General features: G+C 43.7%; 1 protein-coding gene across 3 annotated transcripts in view; it reads right to left on the minus strand.

Moving 5' to 3' along the window:
* The window catches only part of CTNND2 (catenin delta 2), a 778687-nt gene that overhangs the window by 128403 nt on the left and 629980 nt on the right, over nt 1–20304 (minus strand). For all 3 annotated transcript variants that reach the window (XM_029218322.1, XM_029218323.1, XM_029218324.1), the window contains 2 exons: nt 12540–12657; nt 6653–6838 (listed from right to left, as the gene is read on the minus strand). In XM_029218322.1, coding sequence (XP_029074155.1) covers nt 6653–6838; nt 12540–12657 — 304 coding nt within the window. The remainder of the gene's footprint in view (nt 1–6652; nt 6839–12539; nt 12658–20304) is intronic.

Raw genomic sequence — 20304 nt, forward strand, 5'->3', positions numbered from 1 at the left:
GGCAGACCCCTACAATGGAATTCTTGGTGGCCTTTCCATATTCTGGTGTAGATGACTATTTACTGGCAAGGAGAGAGGTCACGCAGAGCCAAGTGATAAAGTGTCTACAACAGCCTGCAGAGCGAGGCAGGGTGGGTGGAGCACCCACACCTGTCCTTCCCTTCAGTGGTGTGCCAGTCACCTGGCTGCAGGTAATCGGGGGCTACACTGTCTGCAGAGAATTTGCAAATGGCAAAATGGATGAAAGTTGGTCTTTCTTATTACCCTGTGCAGACAATTCTAAACCATTTCAATGATAAAATACCCCTCCTTACTGAGGTAGAGAACTCCTACTGCACCCCCTTAGTATGCCACTGTACCCCTTTTCCCTTTGGTTAAGAGAATGCCCAAGGTTCACCTAGGGTCACGGCTGCCCCACAAAAAACACTACACGTCCCAGTCACCCCTGCAACTCAGGTGCTAAGGTGTCCCATCCAGATGGAGAGGGTGTAGGCAAGAGTGATGTGTGTGACATTCAGCGGGGGCAGTTCTAGAGGAAAGGGTACTCCCCTCTGTCTTCTTGGCTCCATTTCTTCTCCTGGACTCTGGATACAGAGCCATCTTTGGACCATGAGGAGGAGGGCAGCATCCTAAAGAGGTGAGCATGACAGATCTAAGGAGCCTCCGGAGATTGTGCAGACCAGAGCCGCCAGCAGCGCCGACTTTTACATTAGCGGGAAACACACTTGTCTTCTCTAAGTCACTATGAACTTGGCTGTCTGATGTGGTATGAAGTGTTTTAACTCACACTCCAACCAATATCGTATAATTGTACTTTGAAAGGTTAAACAAAGCTATGCATAAATACAGAGAGAAAGAGATCAGAGAGGATTAGAGGCCCAGGTATAAATTTTTATTGTGGCTCACACTAGAAAGGAAGATGATGGGGGTGTGTGCATTATTTTCTTCTTGTAGCTTATTGCTGTTTTACTCGTATATTGTTTACATATCACGTGTGCATGTATTTATTAATATAAATATTTATAAAAATTTTTGAAGTGATTTAAATATTTTTATAGATATAATATTTTTACTTATAATTAATATATATTTTGTCTCAAGGAGAAACTTATTTAAAATTTAAGTAAGTTTAAAATTCAAATCTGCAATGTACTGATTTAAACTAGCAATAAAATTCATTTTTGTGCTTTGGGACATTGATTGCTATTTATTCTCAGAGTCTCACTTCTGGGCCAACAGCATCCATGGGACACAGTGGGCTATGTGTGAGTCTCTTGAGGCAGCCCCCAATACAAAGTCCTGAAACTCCAAGGAAACTTTTCAGGGGATGGGATTTCATGGCATCTAATCCCATTTATGTATGTCACACACGGACATCTTCAGAACTAAGCATCTTTTAGTCTGGTGTGATCAAAGTACTGCTTCTCCAGGGGTACTTTGAGATACATGCATCTACACTTGTTGACATGAACTGCAAGTTCTCAGATGATTATCAAGATCTAGAGTGTTCATTAGGTTTGCTGGTGATCGCAGAGTCAGAAGGTAATAAAATGCAGCACTGCCCTGAGAAGCTGAGGAACAGCCTGAACCACAAACGGAAAGAGAAGGGCTATGCAGCACTCCTGGCTCACAGCAGCCGTGGGAGGCCAAGTGTCCCAAGAAGACAATGGATGAGGCTGGGACCACTGACTGGCAACAACGCCACAGCAAGAGCTAAAGGCCCAGTGGACCACAGCTGGACTGTCATTCAGCACAGCTGGTGCTGGGCCTTGGGCTAGATGTCAAAGATGGAAAGAAGACCCACACAGTCTTGCCCTTCAGAAAATTCTCCCTCTAGGAGATCAACAGCTGTATGTGACTGATAATGTGATGAGCACTGGAGGAGAAGTTTAAATAAAACCATGCAGATGCAGATTAGAGAAGGATTCACTTTTTACTTGGGAGAACTCTTGAAAGGGTGAAAGTGATGTTTTACTTGGTTTTAAAGGATGATTCTCCAAGGAGTGGAAGAAGGGAAGGGGAACGCTGGACAGAGGAGCAGCGTGAGCATAAGTGAGGAGATGGCCTGCGGGATGCTGGGCTGGGCTGGGCTGGCTGTGCTGGGCTGTGCTGGGCTGTGCTGGGCTGGGCTGTGCTGGGCTGTGCTGGGCTGGGCTGTGCTGGGCTGGGTTGAGCTGGCTGCGCTGGGCTGGGCTGGGCTGGGCTGGGTTGGGCTGGGCTGGGCTGGGCTGGGCTGCTCTGGGAAAGCATGCAGGTTAAAGGCCTTGAGCTTCTGTGGAGACATGTCTATAGCCATGGAAGAAATTAAGGGGTCTTAAAGGTTTTACACAGAAGCCCAATACTACTGCTTTTGTGGATAAGATATCATGCTGATATCTTAAGTGAAACTTCCCACAGTCTATGCATTTGGCATCAACAACCTAGAAAAGAGATGAAAAAGAGTAATAATACTTCTCTTAAATTGATCCCAGCTCACTAAACAAAGATTATCAGGAGAGGGAGAAAGTTGATCATATAAAAATGCTGGATCAGAATCACCTTTGAATTCTGATAGGTTTACATCCTCACCCATGTGGATATATAAATACCCCTGTGAACTAAAAAATTCAGAGGTGATTCAAGCAGAAGAGAGATTTTTGAACTCTAGGGGATCTTGCTTGTTTTACTTCTGTTTTTCACTGCGGGTTTCTCTGTACACAGTCAAGTTCACACAGAGTAGGTCTTGAAGGCCCAGGTCTGCTCGGGCCATCAGCCAGCAGTATCCTGTTACCTCTAATCCATGTTTGAGCACCACTGATCCCCGGACACCATCGCAGGAAGCTTGGCCACATGCCAAATCGAAAAACAAACAAAAATGCTTATTTCTACAAAGAGTGGGAAAGCAGCTAAATCAATTTTGTCTACTGCTATTTCCCTGGACCTCAATCTTCGGATTGCCACCCCTGCCCTGCTCTGCCAGGCTGCTGGCACAAAGCACTGCCAGCAGCGGTGAGGACTGTGCTGGGTGAGATATGCCTCTTGGCACATGACATGTAGACTGCTTTGGCAGAGGGTCTAATTGAAAAGAGCTAATAGAGAAACCAGTCATTTCTTATAATTCAGCGATAGGCACTGAACACAAAGTCAGAAATTAATGAATTTGCAACGTCCTTTTGGACCAGAATACGATGCATAGAAGTGTCCAATATAGCCACACACAGGGGCTTACATCTGATGGTTCTGTATCATATATTTTCTTGAATTATCCCTATCAAGGATCTAAAAGAAAGTTTGCAAGATTTTTATTATAACTAAATCTGACCTGCAAAGTATAGTATTTTCCAAAGGTACAGAATACCAATGCCCAAGGTGAAAGTCAACATAAATTTCTGGAATTCAGCAAGTGACAGAGTCAATCACTAAACCAATATTATGATTTTCATCACTTTTGCTTCCTGGTAAAACCTCTGGCTCCTCTGTCCTGGTAAGGATCTGCCGTGGATTAGACAACTTTTCATTTTATCTTATGCCTTTCTCTGAGGCAACTCAAATTTAAGAGAAAAAAGCATATACATTTGCATAAACAAACACTGACTTGGTCAGTTAGTTCCTTTTTGAATATTATTTTAAAATAATATTTGAAAAGATTACAATTGTAATGCCCATTGTAGAAAATTTACAAATACATATAAGAAGAATCAGTCACTATCTTCTATCATCTTTGATGTACTGCACTTTTTCTAAAAAAACATATTTTTTGTACATGCATATATTTTGAATTTGCATATGACACATATTTTACTAAACTGGCCAGGTTTTATCTGCATTGTATCTATATCTGTATACCTCTTTCTTCATTTCACTTTGTATTATACACTTTCTATAATCACTACCTATTCATTAAAGAGACTGACTTTATGAGCAGTAGAGATTCCAGGGGATGTATTATATCTGACCATTTTTATAGCTGCAAACCTAACACTCCATCTGTTTACCTCCTCATTAAGCTTGATACTGAATTTCCTGCCACTTCAAAATATTTTTATATTATGTAGGAGAACAGTTTGAAAACATTTTTTAAAACTATCATTTGGTTGAAATAACTTTGAAGCTTCTTCATAAACAACAAAGTTCCATTGTATTTTAACTTACTGTGGTTTCAGCAAAACTTTCTTAAAGAAATTCTTTTTTTCTCCCTTAAAAGAATATTGTAAGAAGAAAAATGGAACAGACTGTACACATTTTCATTTAGATTTCAGGCAAAAATCATAAGATTCTACTCATCATTTTAGCGGACTGAACTTAGAAGAGAGCTCACTGATGTCATAAATTATGGTTTGAAGTACAGCGTTCTGAGGTGGAATATTGCTCACCATGAGGTTTCATGGAAGCAGCTAAGCACCTTGGAAGAAGGGCTCTATCTTGGGGTGATGTCCATGAATGTTCTCTTCTGACCCCTGGCTTCTCTGGACCCAATCAACTCCTAATCTCACCTGTCATTTGAAAGACCTCAAGCCACGTGAGCACACCTTGGCAGAGTTGGGGAAAGGGTTCAGTGTCGGGGCAGAATCTTACTAAAGGAGACACCAGGGTCAGGCACAGAAGCTATCAGAAGGGTGTGCTTCAAAATCTAAGCCATAGACTAAAGAGAAAACCATGAAATCAGAGTGAATTTAACCTCAGTTTAAAGTTTTTCTTTCTTTCTTTTCTTTCTTCCTCCCTCCCTCCCTCTCTCTTTCTCTCTTTCTTTCTTTCATCCTGCCTGCCAAGGCTAATGTCATATTAATGGACTTCCACAAATCTGATTTCCAAAGTTGCCTGGGCCCATCCCAGAGGTTCTGAATCATTAGGTTGTAGGTGAGATTCAGGTGATTTTGATCACAGGGTAGACTGTAAAGCACTATATTCTTGCCCATAGGCTTTTCTTCCTTTCAACTTTACTGAGCTTGCTTTCCAGGGTAAAGCAGTGTAGGGACTGGGCCCCATGGTATACAATACCACAAAAGGAAACCATGAGAAGAACCCATGTACCTTTGTTAGGCCATCTTTAACTTATTTGATATTGAAAAATATTCAGAACCCATAATCGTTTGGCGCCCTTAAGTACGAGGTAGGATAACTGAAGTGTGTGACATCACTTAGTATAATACTTGGCACATGGCAGGTGCTGGCTAACCACTGCATCCCACCTGGTAGGAGGGTTCTAGGAGGCAGAATTAAGAACCATGGCTCAATACTCCCAAAAGGCTCCTCCAGTTCAGGGGGAGATGGAAGACACAGAGTACTGATCCAGGACAGGAGAAAAAGCAGGGCTGGGGATTTATTTCTCAGAGTGGAAGGTCACCGTCAAAGAGGCAATGAGGCTGTATCTCCTAAATTATAGGCGTGTTTAAGCTGGAACATACAGATCCAGAAGCTGTAGAAAGACCTGGAGCCTCAGGGGCTACAAACAGCTTGAGAACTGTAACCTACAAAAATGCTAACACTGACACATTCAGGTTAAATGTAGGAATTATATTTAAGGACACATTCCCATTAATCCTTACCATGAATAAAATAGTTCCTTTAACCCTCACTCGGAGTTAAACTTCTCCAAAAATAGTTTAGAAAATAGTGTGCTGTGACCTAAACAGACGTTTTTGAAAATTTATTTTGAATTAAAAACCTGGCAAGAGAGCATGTTGGGGATTCTGTCCCACTTTCTCAGTCATCCACTCCTGAGGACAGTCAGATCTTGGGTTTATAGGACCCTCAGCAGCTGGAGATACAACCATAGCGTCCAGGGCAAGGCTGGAGGTATAACCACAGTGTCAGGGGAAGGCTGGGAACATGACCATAGTGTCCGGAGGAGACGGGAAGATCTCAGTAGCAGGGGTTTCTGGCAGCCACAGGACGGGCACTTTTTCTCATTACTCCCTTACCTGGGGGCCTGGTGGGTGAGGGGTTCTACCTCCCAGAGGCTCCTGAGGGGCAGGGCTGGAGGCTGTTCTGTTTTTGCCAAGGCTGAGAATCACAGCCTGTGGGCCTTTACTTCAATGCAGGGCAACCGACAGCTGCTGGAGGAAAGGCCGTTCCATTTTGAAGAGGCCTCTCCAGCCGGACAGCTATCTGGAGTAACCGGAATTGCCCCCCAAGGCCAAGCTTCTAATGTCATTCTGTTGGGAGGGCTGTGAATTATTCCGTTTTCCAACAATAAGTGCAAGATTGCATGTCCAAAAGTTCCCAAATGACCTATACAATATATGTTGGATTTCTGCGCCTCTCTCCACAGCTTCCCTTCTTAGACCACACCTATCCTATGCAACTGTACCACCTGCAAGGCACCCGCCTGGCCCCCGCAAGGACCGCCATAAATGTGTGCATTGACACAGAAGAATCAGCGCCTGCGTCTGACTCAACTGTGTGAGCTGGAACCTTAGAGCTTGCCCTGGACTCAAGCGGCTCTTTCCCTTTTTGAAATTTCCTATCTTGGCGTGGCTGCAGAACCTGAGGGGAGTCATGTAATGCTCCACTGTCTCAGCTATGAAATCCCCACGGAAAGCCTGTACAGACGCATTAGTGATGTGACCGCGTGTTAGAAACGCAGAGCCCTGCACCTGCAGACACAGACGAAACATGCATGTTGGGATTAGGGCAAGGGAAGATTGCATGCAGCTGCGAGTCCCCACATCACCTGATCTTGAGATTTCTTTTTCTTCTTCTTCTTGCCCCAGCACCCGGAGCTCTCTGCATCTTTGCCATTGGCCTCACCACAGAGCAGCCCGTCCAGCTCATCTGTGCCCAGGTGCTGTCCCTGAGACGTTTCCGCTGCCAGCCGGTACGAAAGGTTCCTTAAAATGCACACACAGTTTTCAACGGTCTGGAGAATCCAAAAAAAAAAAGGAGGAGGAGTGAATAAAAACTAACCAGCACTCCTCCACCCAGAAAAGCAATCCGTCTTTACACACACATTTCTCTTTGGATGCATGTAGCCGCTGCCCCTAATGGCTCCCTTGACAGCCACAGTGGAAAGAATTTAGAGAAGCTTGGAAAAGTCTTAAGACCTTTTCTCACCCCAAAAATACTACTTATCAACAAGAGGTCCTTTTCTAAGCAGCTGCCATTGATTGAAATTCATTTGTGAGCGAGGAAGAACCCACAACCACGAGAGGTCCCAGATGGCGTCCACTTACGGACAATGGCCGCATGGGGACTAGGGCTCTGAACCACCAAAAGCACAGATAACTGGATTTCTGTCAGCTCTGGGAGGGCGACACTAACATTTACCATCTACCAGGGCACTTTCTAGGGGTGAAACAGGGCAAGAGGTGCAAACCAGGGTGGTCCCAGGCAAGCCGGGTTCTGTGTTCACCCGGGGGCATCAGTGTTTCCATGCTGATTTTCCTGGCAGGAGCGTTAAACAGTGGTTAGGGACACATATAGAGCTGGATACCTGTAGAACCCTAGGTCTCTGACCACTGGCTGTGTGACTTGGACAGTGCACCCAATATCTCCGTGACCATAACCTCCTCTGTAAGATGGCCATAATAGTGGCCATGTTCTAGGCTGTTGTGTGGAATAGGGGAATTAGAGTATTTACATGTGATAGCCAGAATAAAGCTCTCTGCCCCAAAGATGTCGACATCTTAGTCTCTGAAACCTGTGAATACGTTAGGTTATGTGGTGGAGGGAATTAAGGTTGCTAATCAGTTGGGGAGATTACCCTGGATTATCCGGGGGGGTGGGATCCTGAGGGTCCTATAAACAAAAGAGGGAGGCAGAAGAGTTAGAGTGAAACCCCGTGAGAAGGACGTGACCTGCTATTGCTGGCTTTAGAGGTGCAGGAAGGGGCCATGAGACAAGGAATGTGGGCGGCCTTGAGAAGCTGTAAAGACAAGGAAACAGATGCCTCCCTCGAGCCTCCAGAAGGAATGCAGCCCTGTCGACACTTGATTTTAGCCCCAAAAGACCCATTTTGGACTCCTGATCTCTAAGATGGTAAGATAATAAGTTTGTGTTTTTAAGCTGCCATGTTTGTGGCTATTTGTTATAGCAGCAACAGGAAACTAACCCGGTATGTAGGTACTGAGAAGAGTTCCTGGCACACAGCAAGTGCTATACAAGGATTTAGATCATTAACAATGGTGGAGATGGTACTGCTGGGAGGTCCAGAGCTTGTGACCTAGATCTAATGGGTCCATGATGGAGTCCTGGCTCTGCCATTTAATGAGCTGTGTGACCTTGGCCAAAGTGTGAAACCTCTCTGTGCTTCTATTTCCTCCCAAAGTCCCCACTGCCAAATCGGAGATTAGGTCTCAACATATGGATTTTTGGGGGAACCAAACATTCAGACCAGTGCATCAACCTTTTGACCTTTGTCCTGGATTTGAGGAACCGAGGGAAGAGGAAAAAAAATACCAAATTTTTACAAAGGACAAGATAATGATGGAAAAAAAAATTGAACTGAGATAAGTTTTATTTTATTTTTTAAGTTTAAATTTTTTTATTGAAGTATAGTTGATTTACAATGTCATGTCAGTTTCAGGCATACAAAATCTGAAAAAGAAGAGATAAGCCGTCTTTTTAAAAGCATGCCAACTTGGCTATCACTTTTCAGGCACCAGCTGTGTGACAGCCACCATTCAAGGCAGGGAAGATCGTTCCATTTTACAGATGAGGTCTGAAGCTTTCAGTAACTTATACCAGATTGCACCACTTTTTCTAGTCCTAGGTTGGGACTGGAAGGGCAGTGAGAGCTGCCAGGGTCCAGATCCTGCACTGTTCCCACCTATGACTGGAATCTGGCAAAAGGCACTGTATATGTTTGACATGACTACTGTGGGCAGGAAAACCAAGCAGGAAAACCAGTTTTCAGGGTATATTTCGGCACTTTTGCCATTCCAAGCCTTTCTTGTCAGCTTCTCAAGGTTTCATGGGCTGCTAATCCCACAGGCTTTGAGTCAACTTGATTTTCTATTTCAAGCATCCTCTCAGCATCGAAAAAGGAACTGGCATGAAAGCAGGTAAACACAGGGCAATGCATGAAAGGGAGAAAAGTCTCTCCCTGAAAAGAAAATGTTATGGCATAAGTCAGAATGAGTTTTAAATCAGCTCAAACTGATTTTTCTTACATCAAAGACTTGGGAGAATAAACTCCTTTCTCATACTGCTGTTCATCTTCCCTGGGGCACCTCCATGCCTCTGTTTAACAAATGACCACTGGGGAATAAATCCGCCGTTTTGAGAAATGTTTTATAATCTACCTGTGGCTGAGGGATGATTCTGAGAGAAGCTGGATGGCGGGGAGAGGAAGGAGAGACAGAGTGGGGATGGGGAGGGCGGAAGGGAGACAGAGGAAGTGGTAGAGAGGGATGGATGGGGGTGGCCCCAGGGGTTGAACTTATCTCTCCTTAAGCTTGGTTTGGGAGGGTTACCAAGAGCTTTTCTCTGCAGGGGCAGGAAAAAAAGAAAAAAAAGAAGACGGGCACCGCCCTCCTTGGGGACACCAGCAGAAGGTGGGTGGCAGCTGGTGGTTTTGGTTTCCATATCCATTGCTGTCAACAGAGCTTTCGTAGTTCCTCTTGGTCACCAGGGTCATTTTGACTCCTTATTTTCTATTAGAAAGGGCTAATTTGGAAGCTGTCTGTAGAACGCTCCACCATATGTTACCCTTTCAACAAACTGTTCCAGTTACCAGGAGCTGAGCTGAGAGCGTGCGTGGAATCCAGGCTCTTTCACTCATTAACTTCGCTGGCCTCAAAGACAGCGTGCACACATTTTTCCCTCCTCTAACTTGTCACTGAGAAGAAGTGGCCAAGCAGAGGGCTGAGTGGAAAGTGATGGGACAATAATAATACGTTAAAACTCAATAGCACATTCTGGCCAGCAGAGCACTGCTGAGTAGTTTATCACATTTGATCCTTTCAACAGCTATAAGGATCCTCCTTGTCTCAAAGCTGAGGTCACCCGGGTCCTGTCCTTGGTCATCGGGAGGAAGAGATGGCACATTTTCCAGCACGCTCCTGGGGCCAAGCTTAGCGTTCTTGCTGCTCAATCAGGAATATCTGAGTCTTCTGTTTTTTCTTCTTTTAATTTTTATTTTCTATTGGAGCATCGTTGATTCACAATGTTGTGTTAGTTTCAGGTGTACAGCAAAGAGATTCAGTTATACATATACGTGTATCTATTCTTTCTCCAATTCTTTTCCCATTTAGTTTATTACAGAATATTGAGCAGAGTTCCTTGTGCTGTACAGTAGGTCCTTGTTGATTATTTATTTTAAATATAGTGGTGTGTACATCAATCCCAAACTCCCAATTTATCCCCTCTCCCTCCCATCTTTCCCCTTTGGTAACCATAATTTTGTTTTCTAAGTCTGTGAGTCTGTTTCTGTTTTGTAAATAAGTTCATTTGCATCATATTTTTTAGAGTCTGCATATAAGCGGTATCAGATATTTGTCTTTGTCTGACTCACTTCACTTAGTATGAGCATCTCTAGGTCCATCCATGTTGCTGCAAATGGCATGATTTCAAGGAATATCTAAGTTTTCTGACTCCAGCCCTAAATGGTCCTCAGCCTTTCAGTTTCCTCTTTTGGGGGAAATGTGGACATTAACAAGGAGAATCTCCAAGGTCTCCCGAGAGATTGAGGAGTCTGGTCCTCTGACACATCAGAAGAAAGATGTGCATGCCTCACAGCACTCTGATTTTGGACCATGCTCCTGAAGGCTGCGGTAACCACCCAGTGGTGGGCACTGGACCAAGACAAGAGGCTGTTGACTCTTATTTTATTCTCAACTACAAGGCCCAGACACTATTAAAGCTTGCTTGGTATCCATAGGCTTAGCATCCCCTGCGTTAGTCTTTACCACTTTGAATATTAAGATCCTTAGCATTGCAGCTTCTGTGAATTATGAATTACCTTCAGTAGCTCTTTTCAAAATTCCTCTATTGTGTTAACAGGTATCTGTAAATACTCAAGACATCTTGACTGGTTGTTTCTTCAGGGACTTAATTTTCCTGTCAATGATATTAAAAGGTCTAAAATGGCTGCTAAGGGCATTTACAAGAGAGGTTGATTAAATCTTTTCTATCATATTTCACTTTTGAAATTGATGTCATATACGGTAAATGAATGGATGCAAATGTAACTGAGTGGCAGTGATAAAATGACAGACAGTGTCATAACTGGAGTCAGCTGGTACTCAAAGGGCTAGAGTCCCAGAAAATATCATGGGTCCTAAACTTTAGGGAGTAGGGCTCAGGCATCAGGAATTTTCTAGCTTTTCTAGTAATTTAGTTTTCTAGTTTTTTTTAGTAATTTTCTAAATTTTTCAGTCACTCTAATGTGTAGAGAAGTGCCACGGCAAATCATCCCCATGCCAACGAGTAACTAAATGGATAAAATCACTCTTATTTGTTCTTTATCTGACCTTACAACTAAGTTACATTATATCGTATTCCCGACTAGTGTCCATTTCAAAGCTGTATCTACTAAGGCGGTTCTCAATCCAAGATGCACATCGAATCCCCTGATGAACTTTCAGAGGAATAGAAATCGGAGACGAGAGCTGGACACTCAGATTCACTCAGAGGGCTGTGATGGGGTCTAGGCACATGCATTTATTAAATGTTCCAAAGGCAATTCCGAAGAAGAGTTGGTATTAAAAACCATGGGATTGAGGCTTTGGTTCAGAACCAGGGCCAATTTTGGGCTCCCTATGGTATATCCGGCAATATCTGGAGCCATTTTTGTTTGCCACAACTGGGCTGCGGGAAGGATGCCAGTGGCATCTAGTGGGTGGAGACCAGGGATGCCGCTCATCATCCTACAGTGCACAGGGCAGCCCCCAGCAAAGAACTGGACCCAAATGTCAACAGAGTGGCTCTGGAGAAGGTCTTATTAAGGTATCACATGTATTAAGGTCTTATTAAGGTATCACATTCATCACATGTATTACTTGAAAGCATCAGTAAAGTCTGTGTTGATACCAGGATATTATGAAATTACAAATTTTTTATTGAAAACGAACCAAAACTCATCAAAAGACAAGTGAAGACAAAACAGAATAGCTCAACGCTGGTGAAGCCCATCCAATTCTATTTTGGTTTTTGCGAAACAAAGCACTGATGGATGCTTTGACAGGCTCGTTTATGTAGCATTTTGACGGCATTTATTTAGACTTCATCAGGCATTCCTTGCATGGCAGTGGACAAAATTAAGTTGTTCAAGAGCTATCTTGTAAGAATATAGGATTATTCAACTCTCAGGTAGTTTTAATATTTCTTTTTCTTTTGCCAATGGATTTTAGAAAATAAAGCTAGAAGATTGTGGGCAACCTGGTATGTGAGAGTTTATACACTCATCTGGAACACCTGTAGTTACAATAACTCAATCTAAATTTTTATTCACTACTAATCAAGAATTAAGTGTCTAGTTCTAGGCTAGGATTAAACGTCGATATAGATCTCAGAGTGAAGGTAGTAAACATCGCATTAACTCTCCATCCTTGTTAGCCACTGTTTGGTCCCCTGGGCATCCTTCTTCTCTAAGATGCTTCACCTATGCAAATTCAACAAACCTTGCTATCGATCTCGCTGCTCCCCAGCGCAGACTGAATCACGTAGAGCAGCGCATCCGTGAGCCCATCACATTCCCGCATCCTCCTGCGGGCCTCCTCTCCGGCTGAACTAACATTCCTGCAAAGCAAAAGGATGTGTCAGCGCCCTTCACGGTGGTCACCTCCTCTCATAGTTTTAATCAAAACACTTTCCTTGCCTTTCAGGTTTACCAAGAATATAATTTAATCAGGGGGGACGGCCTCCACAAAAGCATCCTAGAATTAGGTGAGTCACAGATATCTGCAAGGAAACTCTCTAAATGGAGAATGCAGAATTCCAAACACGTGATCCGTGAGAGTCCTGTGACTGCTAAGAAGGGAGACTTTGGCCAAGTCTTCAAGGTCTGCTTCATTTACAATCGACCAGGGAATCAGAAGCTCTTTGATTCAAAGGATTCTTCTTTGAGAAGTTTGAAATACTTTTCAAACACAATGCTTTCAACTTACTGAAGTATTTTAGAGATCTAATTTCACCTGCTTCAAAAAGATACCTACCTTGGCCCTGCCAGAGGTAAACTTCTAGAAATTTATTCTAAGAACACAGAGATTTCTGTGAAAATTTAGTCATCGGTTTGCTTATGGCACCTTTTATGGGTAGGAGTTGCCCAAACTCCTTCCTACAATGGCACAGCCTGAGCTAAAGCCAACAGAAGGGGTCCCTTGTAATGAAATGAACAGCTGGGAGACAGAGAGAGCTTCCAGAAGGTACAAAAGACATGAGACAATCTAGTCAAAGGTGAATCTTTTGGGTGCTTTTAGTTATTCCACCTGAGAGGGTGTTCTGGTCTTCCTCTCCAACCATGATTAAGGATTCAGTTCCAGCAGAGAACTTTTGCAGTAACTGAATGAGAGACAGCACAGGCTATTAGAGGGATGCTGGAGGAGATGAGTTAATGAAAGGCACAAAGGGCCTGAAAAAATTTAGAAACTGTGGGGAAGGGTGATGGAAAGAGAGAATGATCTAGGTAGGACAATGGTTCTCAAGCTATGGCTATTATCAGAATCACCCGGAGGGCATGTTCATGGAGATAGCTGGGCCTCACCTTGAGATCACTGGTGGAGTCCAGTAATTTGCATACTTGGTGATGCTCACACTGAAGACCTAAACTAAAGTAGCTCTAACTCTACTTCTAGGGGGGAGGGTTTGGTTGGGGAGGGTAGTGTTCTTCAGTGACTGCTGGGGCCAGCCATGGGGCAGATTCCAAGAACCTGTGGCCTTAGAGCCACAGGAGTTCAGGAGTAGCTGAACAGAATGAATCTTCAAACCCATGCTGTAACTGACACAAGTGTTCTCATTTCATTTTGCCAACATCTTTCCCTGTTATACTTCATTCTGTTTTACAGATAAGAGAACTGAGGCTCAGACAGGTTGTCCAAGGCTACACAGGTAGTAAGCGGAGAAGCTAGAACAAACCCAGGTCTGTGAAGGACAGGAAAGCAAAGGCTTCAGGCTTGGTGTACAATATGGACTATACCTTTCAGGAATTAAATCAAAATAAAATAGGCTCAATGCTAAAATGCTACTGAACATAAATGTTTTCTTTAATATCTAAAAAGTTCTGCAGACATGTTTAAAGACGATCTATCAGTGTTTTAATGTAACACTGGGAAAGGTTATTCAATTCACATTAGTATTTTTGGCATTTGCTGATCTTAAAATATAAACAAAACTCCTCAGTTCCTCAGATAACGTAACTGAGCAAATACTGGCAGCATTTTTATGGAAAGTGTTATAGGATCTGCCTTGGGGTGGCCAACCCTCGTTCTGACAGCATCTCTGGGAGGGAGGAAAGAAATCTTTCTGCAAAAGAAAAAGTGGTGAGAGGCACTCTGGTATTATTATTAGAAGGATGGTCTTTGTAAAAGAGCATTTTTAGAGCATTTCTCCTTGAAATGATTTTCACCAGGTCGAGCTTTGACACTGTTAGCATACTAGGTTTGTCAAAAATTCCAATCATTACAGCATTCAAAAAGAAAAAAATTCCAATCAGACCTCTTTGGTCTGAAGAACACTGGGTGCAACGTATGACTGTCAGTCTTAAATCCTGCCTCTTTGTGCTTTGATGAGGTCATGTTTCCAAAGACAGAAGAATGGAATTTGGACTTGAAAGAACTGTAGGGATAGCTCATGTGCACCTTAGTCTCGAATATCCTCTAGCCTTTCCCCTTAACCACGAATGCTCAGTCTTTCCTTTGAGTGGCTTCACGATGGGGGCAGGCTGCCTCCTGATTCACAAATAAACATCCTCATGATCAGTCCTGTTTTCACTGGTAGTCAATGAATGGGCAGGGGCAACCAACTTTGTCAACGTTACGTGTTTTCAATATTAATTTGAGCATTTTCTTATTCCGCTTTGTTCTAGTCTAGTCTCCTCCACAATTAAAAAAAATTATTAACCGACTACTATATTAAAATACGTAAGATATTACATATTAAAATGTGTAAGATACTAAGAAAGGAGAAAGACTAATATTACAAGATAAGGTCCCAGTAGGGAAGAGGAAGTAATTAGGACACACACATAAACACCAACCTCACAATGATACGGAGGGGAGAGTGCATTACCACAGTGTCTGCAGGTAGGATGAGGCTCCATATGTATTTTTAAGTGAACTGAGGTGTGAACACGTCTCTCTTTCAATGAGTAACTGTGTCCTTCAAGCCTTTGGGGTTGGGTTTCCGCTTTTTATCAACTATTCCCGAACAAGTGAAACATATCACAAGATTACCTTTGGTTGTTCACTCTGGAGGAGAGGAGGTTTCCTTTCCTTGCTTCCCCCCCGTCCCAACACAAAATTTACTATACTTGTGCGTTTCACTGTTTAAAAATAAAAATCCCAATAGCCTTATGTGTTGGTCACTGAACAGTTAGTTGTAATTATGGTCCCAGGCAGGTATCTGATAAAGAGCCCATGTCCAACCTACAAAGTTCCTCCTTCCTGTTGTACTTAAATAATCTTCTGCTCGTCTTGAGGGAGGTGATTTCCATGTCTGGCTAGAAACTGGTGCAGCAAAATTCTATGCATAAACGTAACACTGAAACAAAGACTTGTAATTATTTTGTAAAAAGCACAATGACGCTATAATATCTACTCCTTAGAAATAATCTCTATAATCTTGATTGAACTGCCAGTTGCTATGTCATTTCTGCTTAAAGTAGATTCTATAATCTTTTTATCTAATAGATGAAAAATAAACACAATTTATTCTATATCTTACAATTAAAAGACATAAAATCTCTTACAGTCTCTCTTATTCAAAGGTAACTAGCTAAACTGCTCCATTTTCCCTATCTTCAGTGCTGTTTCACATCTCATACTCGGAGACTTCCTCACTCACTACGCTCATTAAAAAAAAAAAAAAATTCAACATACAGAGCTCATAGGATCCATAGTGGAACTTACACGAAAGACTTTGGTTTGCATGATGCCACTTCAGATGGTCAGGATATGGGGGATCAAATCACACAGAAAACCAAGGGATGAGATTTTTGAGTAATCAAGCTACTTGAAATTAATCTCTCCCTTCTCTGTACTCCCTTAGCTCTTTGAATCTCCATTATTGATCACCACTGATTTTGAATTGGAACTATTTAGGCTGTGACCTTATTGCTGCCTTGGAGCCTTCAGGAGGGTATTTGTATACCCAGCATGCAGGTGAGTGCCCGACACGTCCAAGGTGCTCACTGCCAGTTGGCTATTACATGCGCATTCAGCTCTTCCATGGGATTGGAGTTCACATGTAGTCCATGACTGACTGACCTCTGTGCTCCACGCTTATTGGGTAAGTATTAGATGTCTGTTACACCATCAGTGCAGCCTTCTCACCTTGTGGTTTGTGCTCTGCCACTACAACCCCCATCCTGGATTATTCAGGGCTGTCTCAATTTGCGAAGAAAGATAAAGCAGTTGCAAAGTGTATAATTTGGGGGACGAAACTTGTTCAGTTTGAAGTTTCTTACGCTTGTTAATAATATTGATCATCCACACCGTGTGCCGAGCGATGTGCACAGTTTCGCCACCTGAAGCCAACCAGGCTGTCCCAGTGTCACACCCACCTCACCCTCTGGCTTGTAGGAAGGGTTTTCTGGTTTGAGATTAGTTTGTCTTGCTGGGCTCTCTGTTCTCTCCTCTCCTCTCCACCCCACCTGATCCTTGGGCCGTTATAATCTGGCCTCCATAGGGGGTCCTCTCATACCTGGCCCACCCCCAGCCCCTGGAGTCCTGGGTTCCAGCCCTGCTAAAACTCCATGATGTGGAGGAGGGATGGGACGCATCCTCTTTCTGGTTGTCTACTCCTTGGTCCCCAGTGCGTAGCACTGATTAGGAACTCAGTGAGTGACTGCTGCATGAAATGATGCACGATGGTTTTCAGGTCTGTCTCCTTCTAGACCAGAAGTACTCTGCCAGTACTGGGGCTACCTAGGGGCGAAGGCACATAAATGCCTTCTCCTGGTCTCCTCATCCGGAACGAGCCTACAGGGATGGTTTGACATCACTGCATCACAGGGACACACAGCCAGGTGCTCAGGGCCTGGGCAGAGTCCCAGAGATAAATGTCTACTGCTTCAGCTGCTTCTCCCTCAGAGCCTCCCACCCAGGGGTGAGTGAGACCCCATGTGGACCACTGGGGCACCACGGGGGGTGTGTTGTACCACAAGCACTCAGAGAGGGTGGGGAAGAATGGAAGGTTTCACACCGCCCTGACAACCTCATTTTCTTAACTTTGATCACTGATCTGTAAACAATCTCAAACTAATGTAAACACATTAAAACAACAGGGGAAATGTATCAGTAAAAGTAAACATCCACGCTTTCCTTCTCCTCTGTCCAAGGACATTACTGTGACCATTTGGTGTTTATCATTCAAGATTGTTTTCTACTCATACAAATAAAACACGTAGGAATGTTTTGGCTTTTTGCTACAGTGATTGCTCAGTCACTGTGCCTGTGTCCTTCAAAAGCGTATCATTGTCTACTTTTTAAAATCATTATCCTATTAATAGACATCCAAGTTATTTTAAACTTTTTAGCGTAGTAAGCAACGTTAAGCTGAAATTTGGAGGAGTTGTGAGTTTTGCCAGCTGGACCCTGCGGAACCATTTTAGGAAGAAAGGGTAGCAGAGATAAATCAGTTCAAACCAACAAAACGACCCACCCTGATTGGCACCTACTGTACTCCACACCCAGTGCCAAGTCTTGGGATAAAGAGGAAAACACCTGGCCCTTGAACTTAGGAGTTCACAGTCCAGGAAAGTAAGCAGACATACATTTGATGGGCCTGAATCTGATATCATCAGCATGAAACTAGCAGTATGAAGAATTTGGGAACCAACCCCCCTTGGAAGTGATGTCCAGGCACTTCCAGTGAAATCTAGATGTTCCTAGAAAGTCAACACTGGATGACATGGATGGAAGTTTTACGACTCACGTTTATTTAAGGTGTAATTAAAATCTTTGCTTAAGTTATAATTCTGTAAACTTGGACATCAACTGTTTTCTTTAACATTTGTAGCATCAAGTCATGGGTTGGGACTTAAGAAGTAAGAAGACAGAGTATACTACAGGCGTTCTTAGTAAGAAAGCATTTCGTGAAAATTTAGTGGAAAGTGCCTTCAAATTTGAAGGGTACACATGGGCTTAGGGGCAGTTTTAGGTGAACAGCCTGTGTAAATACCAACCAAGCACAGCCATGCAGACGTGGGGTCTCTGGGTCACTCTCGGCATGAACAGAGGATAGGACCTGGCAGTGAGAGGTGGCATTCCATGGCAAATATCAATTCTGGCACATAGCTGATACATTTTTACTAAGCCTGGGATCCTAAGCCAGCCCCTTGTATGTACTAAAACCATGGTGGGCTCGTGGTTCACCGCCGTAACCTTGTTGATGCTCTTACCAAACCACATAACCTGTGCTAAGTCCTCCTTGACATCTAGCTGCTGGCAGCCCAGGTGGGTTGCTCTGAGTGCCAGGCAGTGCATCACCAGACCTTCTCCTCCTGCCTGTTGTAGCTCAGCAGGAACACGCAGGTGAACATTTATGACATTTGGGCTCCCCCCACCTGCCTGGTGAATTCAAGTCATTCCAGAAGCATTTTCAGTGTTGCCTTTTTCTGACATCCTACCCAGAGAGCAGAGCCAAGGATGACAGAGGATAAGTTCCTGGCTTTGAAACCTTGCAGTTGGGATTTGCTGGGCTGGGTTTCCAAGTTGCTTTGGACCAGCACTCCATTTTATTTTCCACGTCTCCCTTTCTGGAACTGGAATGTCTATAACTATTGTCCTGTGCCTGTCCCAGCACTGTATGTTGGGGGAAGATAACCTGTTTCTTTAGAACCATAGGTTCACAGGTGAAGAGAAATTGTTCCCCAGCAGCTGTACTTCATGGGTTACTCATCTACATTGGATTTAGATGATTCTGGTTACGGACTATTGAGCTGAAGAGATTTAGGACTTTGAGTTGATGCTGTAATTGGGATGAGACCTTGGGATGAGATGAAAATACGTGGGGTGGATGTGGATCTTTGGGGACCAGAGGGTGCACTGTGGTGGACAAACAATGGCCCCCCAAGATGTCTATGTCCTAATCCCTGGAAACTGAATGGATTACCTTACATGGAAAAAGGGACTTTGCAGATGGAATTAAGGTTATGGACTCTAGAATAGGGAGACTGTCCTGGATGATCCCTGTGGGCCCAATTTAATCACATGAGCCTTAAAAGCAGAGAACATTCTCTGGCTGGAGTCAGAGAGATGCAGCAGAAGGGAAGTCAGAGAGATCCCAGCATGAAGTTTCAACTTCCTGTTGCGGGTTCTGACGTATGGGGGCCACATGCAAAGATGAGAGAGAGAGGCGGCTGGCTTCCAGCTGACAGCCGGAAAGGAAACAGAGACATCAGTCCTACAGACACCAGGCACTGGGTTCTGGCCACAACCTGAAGGAGCTTGGAAGCAGATTCTCCCAAGAGCCACTAGAAAGGAACACAACCCTGCCCATACCTTGATTTTAAGTTGGTGAGACTGGAGTCAGACTCCCAATCCACAGAAACAAACTGTAGGATAATAAATGTGTGTTGCTGTAAGTCACTAAGTTCACAGTAATTTGTTACAGCAGCAACAGGAAACAGATACACAGCGTTTATCTTTTACTCAAGGGTAAGTGGAGCTCTTCTCAACACCATCCCTAAATGTTTCACACTCCATCCTTTCCCTGGAAAACTGCTTATCTGCAATGGGCTCATGCAAGTTTTAAGATATTTCCAGATGATCAAATAATTGTATTGATTTGATCGAGACCCAAATACCCCATATATAAGACAATAAAAATTCTTCCTAATGGGATGAGGTGCTGCCCTCGACTGTGCAAGGCCAGGAGGTATTCAATGTAACTCAGAGCATACTAAGGCCCTCTGCACAGGAAATATTGATGTGATATGACGATGCACCATGAAGTATGCTGCTCTTCTTTTCCCCATCTCTGATCTGATTAACCACAAGGGCGCCACCAGGTCAGTGGGTATCAGCTTGCTCTCCTGCTTAGCTGAAATCCTTCACTTCTGCCAGTCCTCTTTCTGGCAGAAGAGTGGCCTGAAAACCTCAGTCTTCACGGCTTCGAGGGAACAGAAAGTGCAGCAGCTGGTACTCTACACTGCGTGGGAAACAAGTGTGTGGATTGTAAGGGAGAGAAATGAAGCAGCTTCCCAGCTCTGATTGAGTGAAGTCTGTA

The sequence above is a fragment of the Monodon monoceros genome, unplaced genomic scaffold, assembly GCF_005190385.1.
Source record: "Monodon monoceros isolate NGI ecotype Baffin Bay Population unplaced genomic scaffold, NGI_Narwhal_1 Super_Scaffold_12, whole genome shotgun sequence".
Taxonomy (NCBI): Eukaryota; Metazoa; Chordata; class Mammalia; order Artiodactyla; family Monodontidae; genus Monodon; species Monodon monoceros.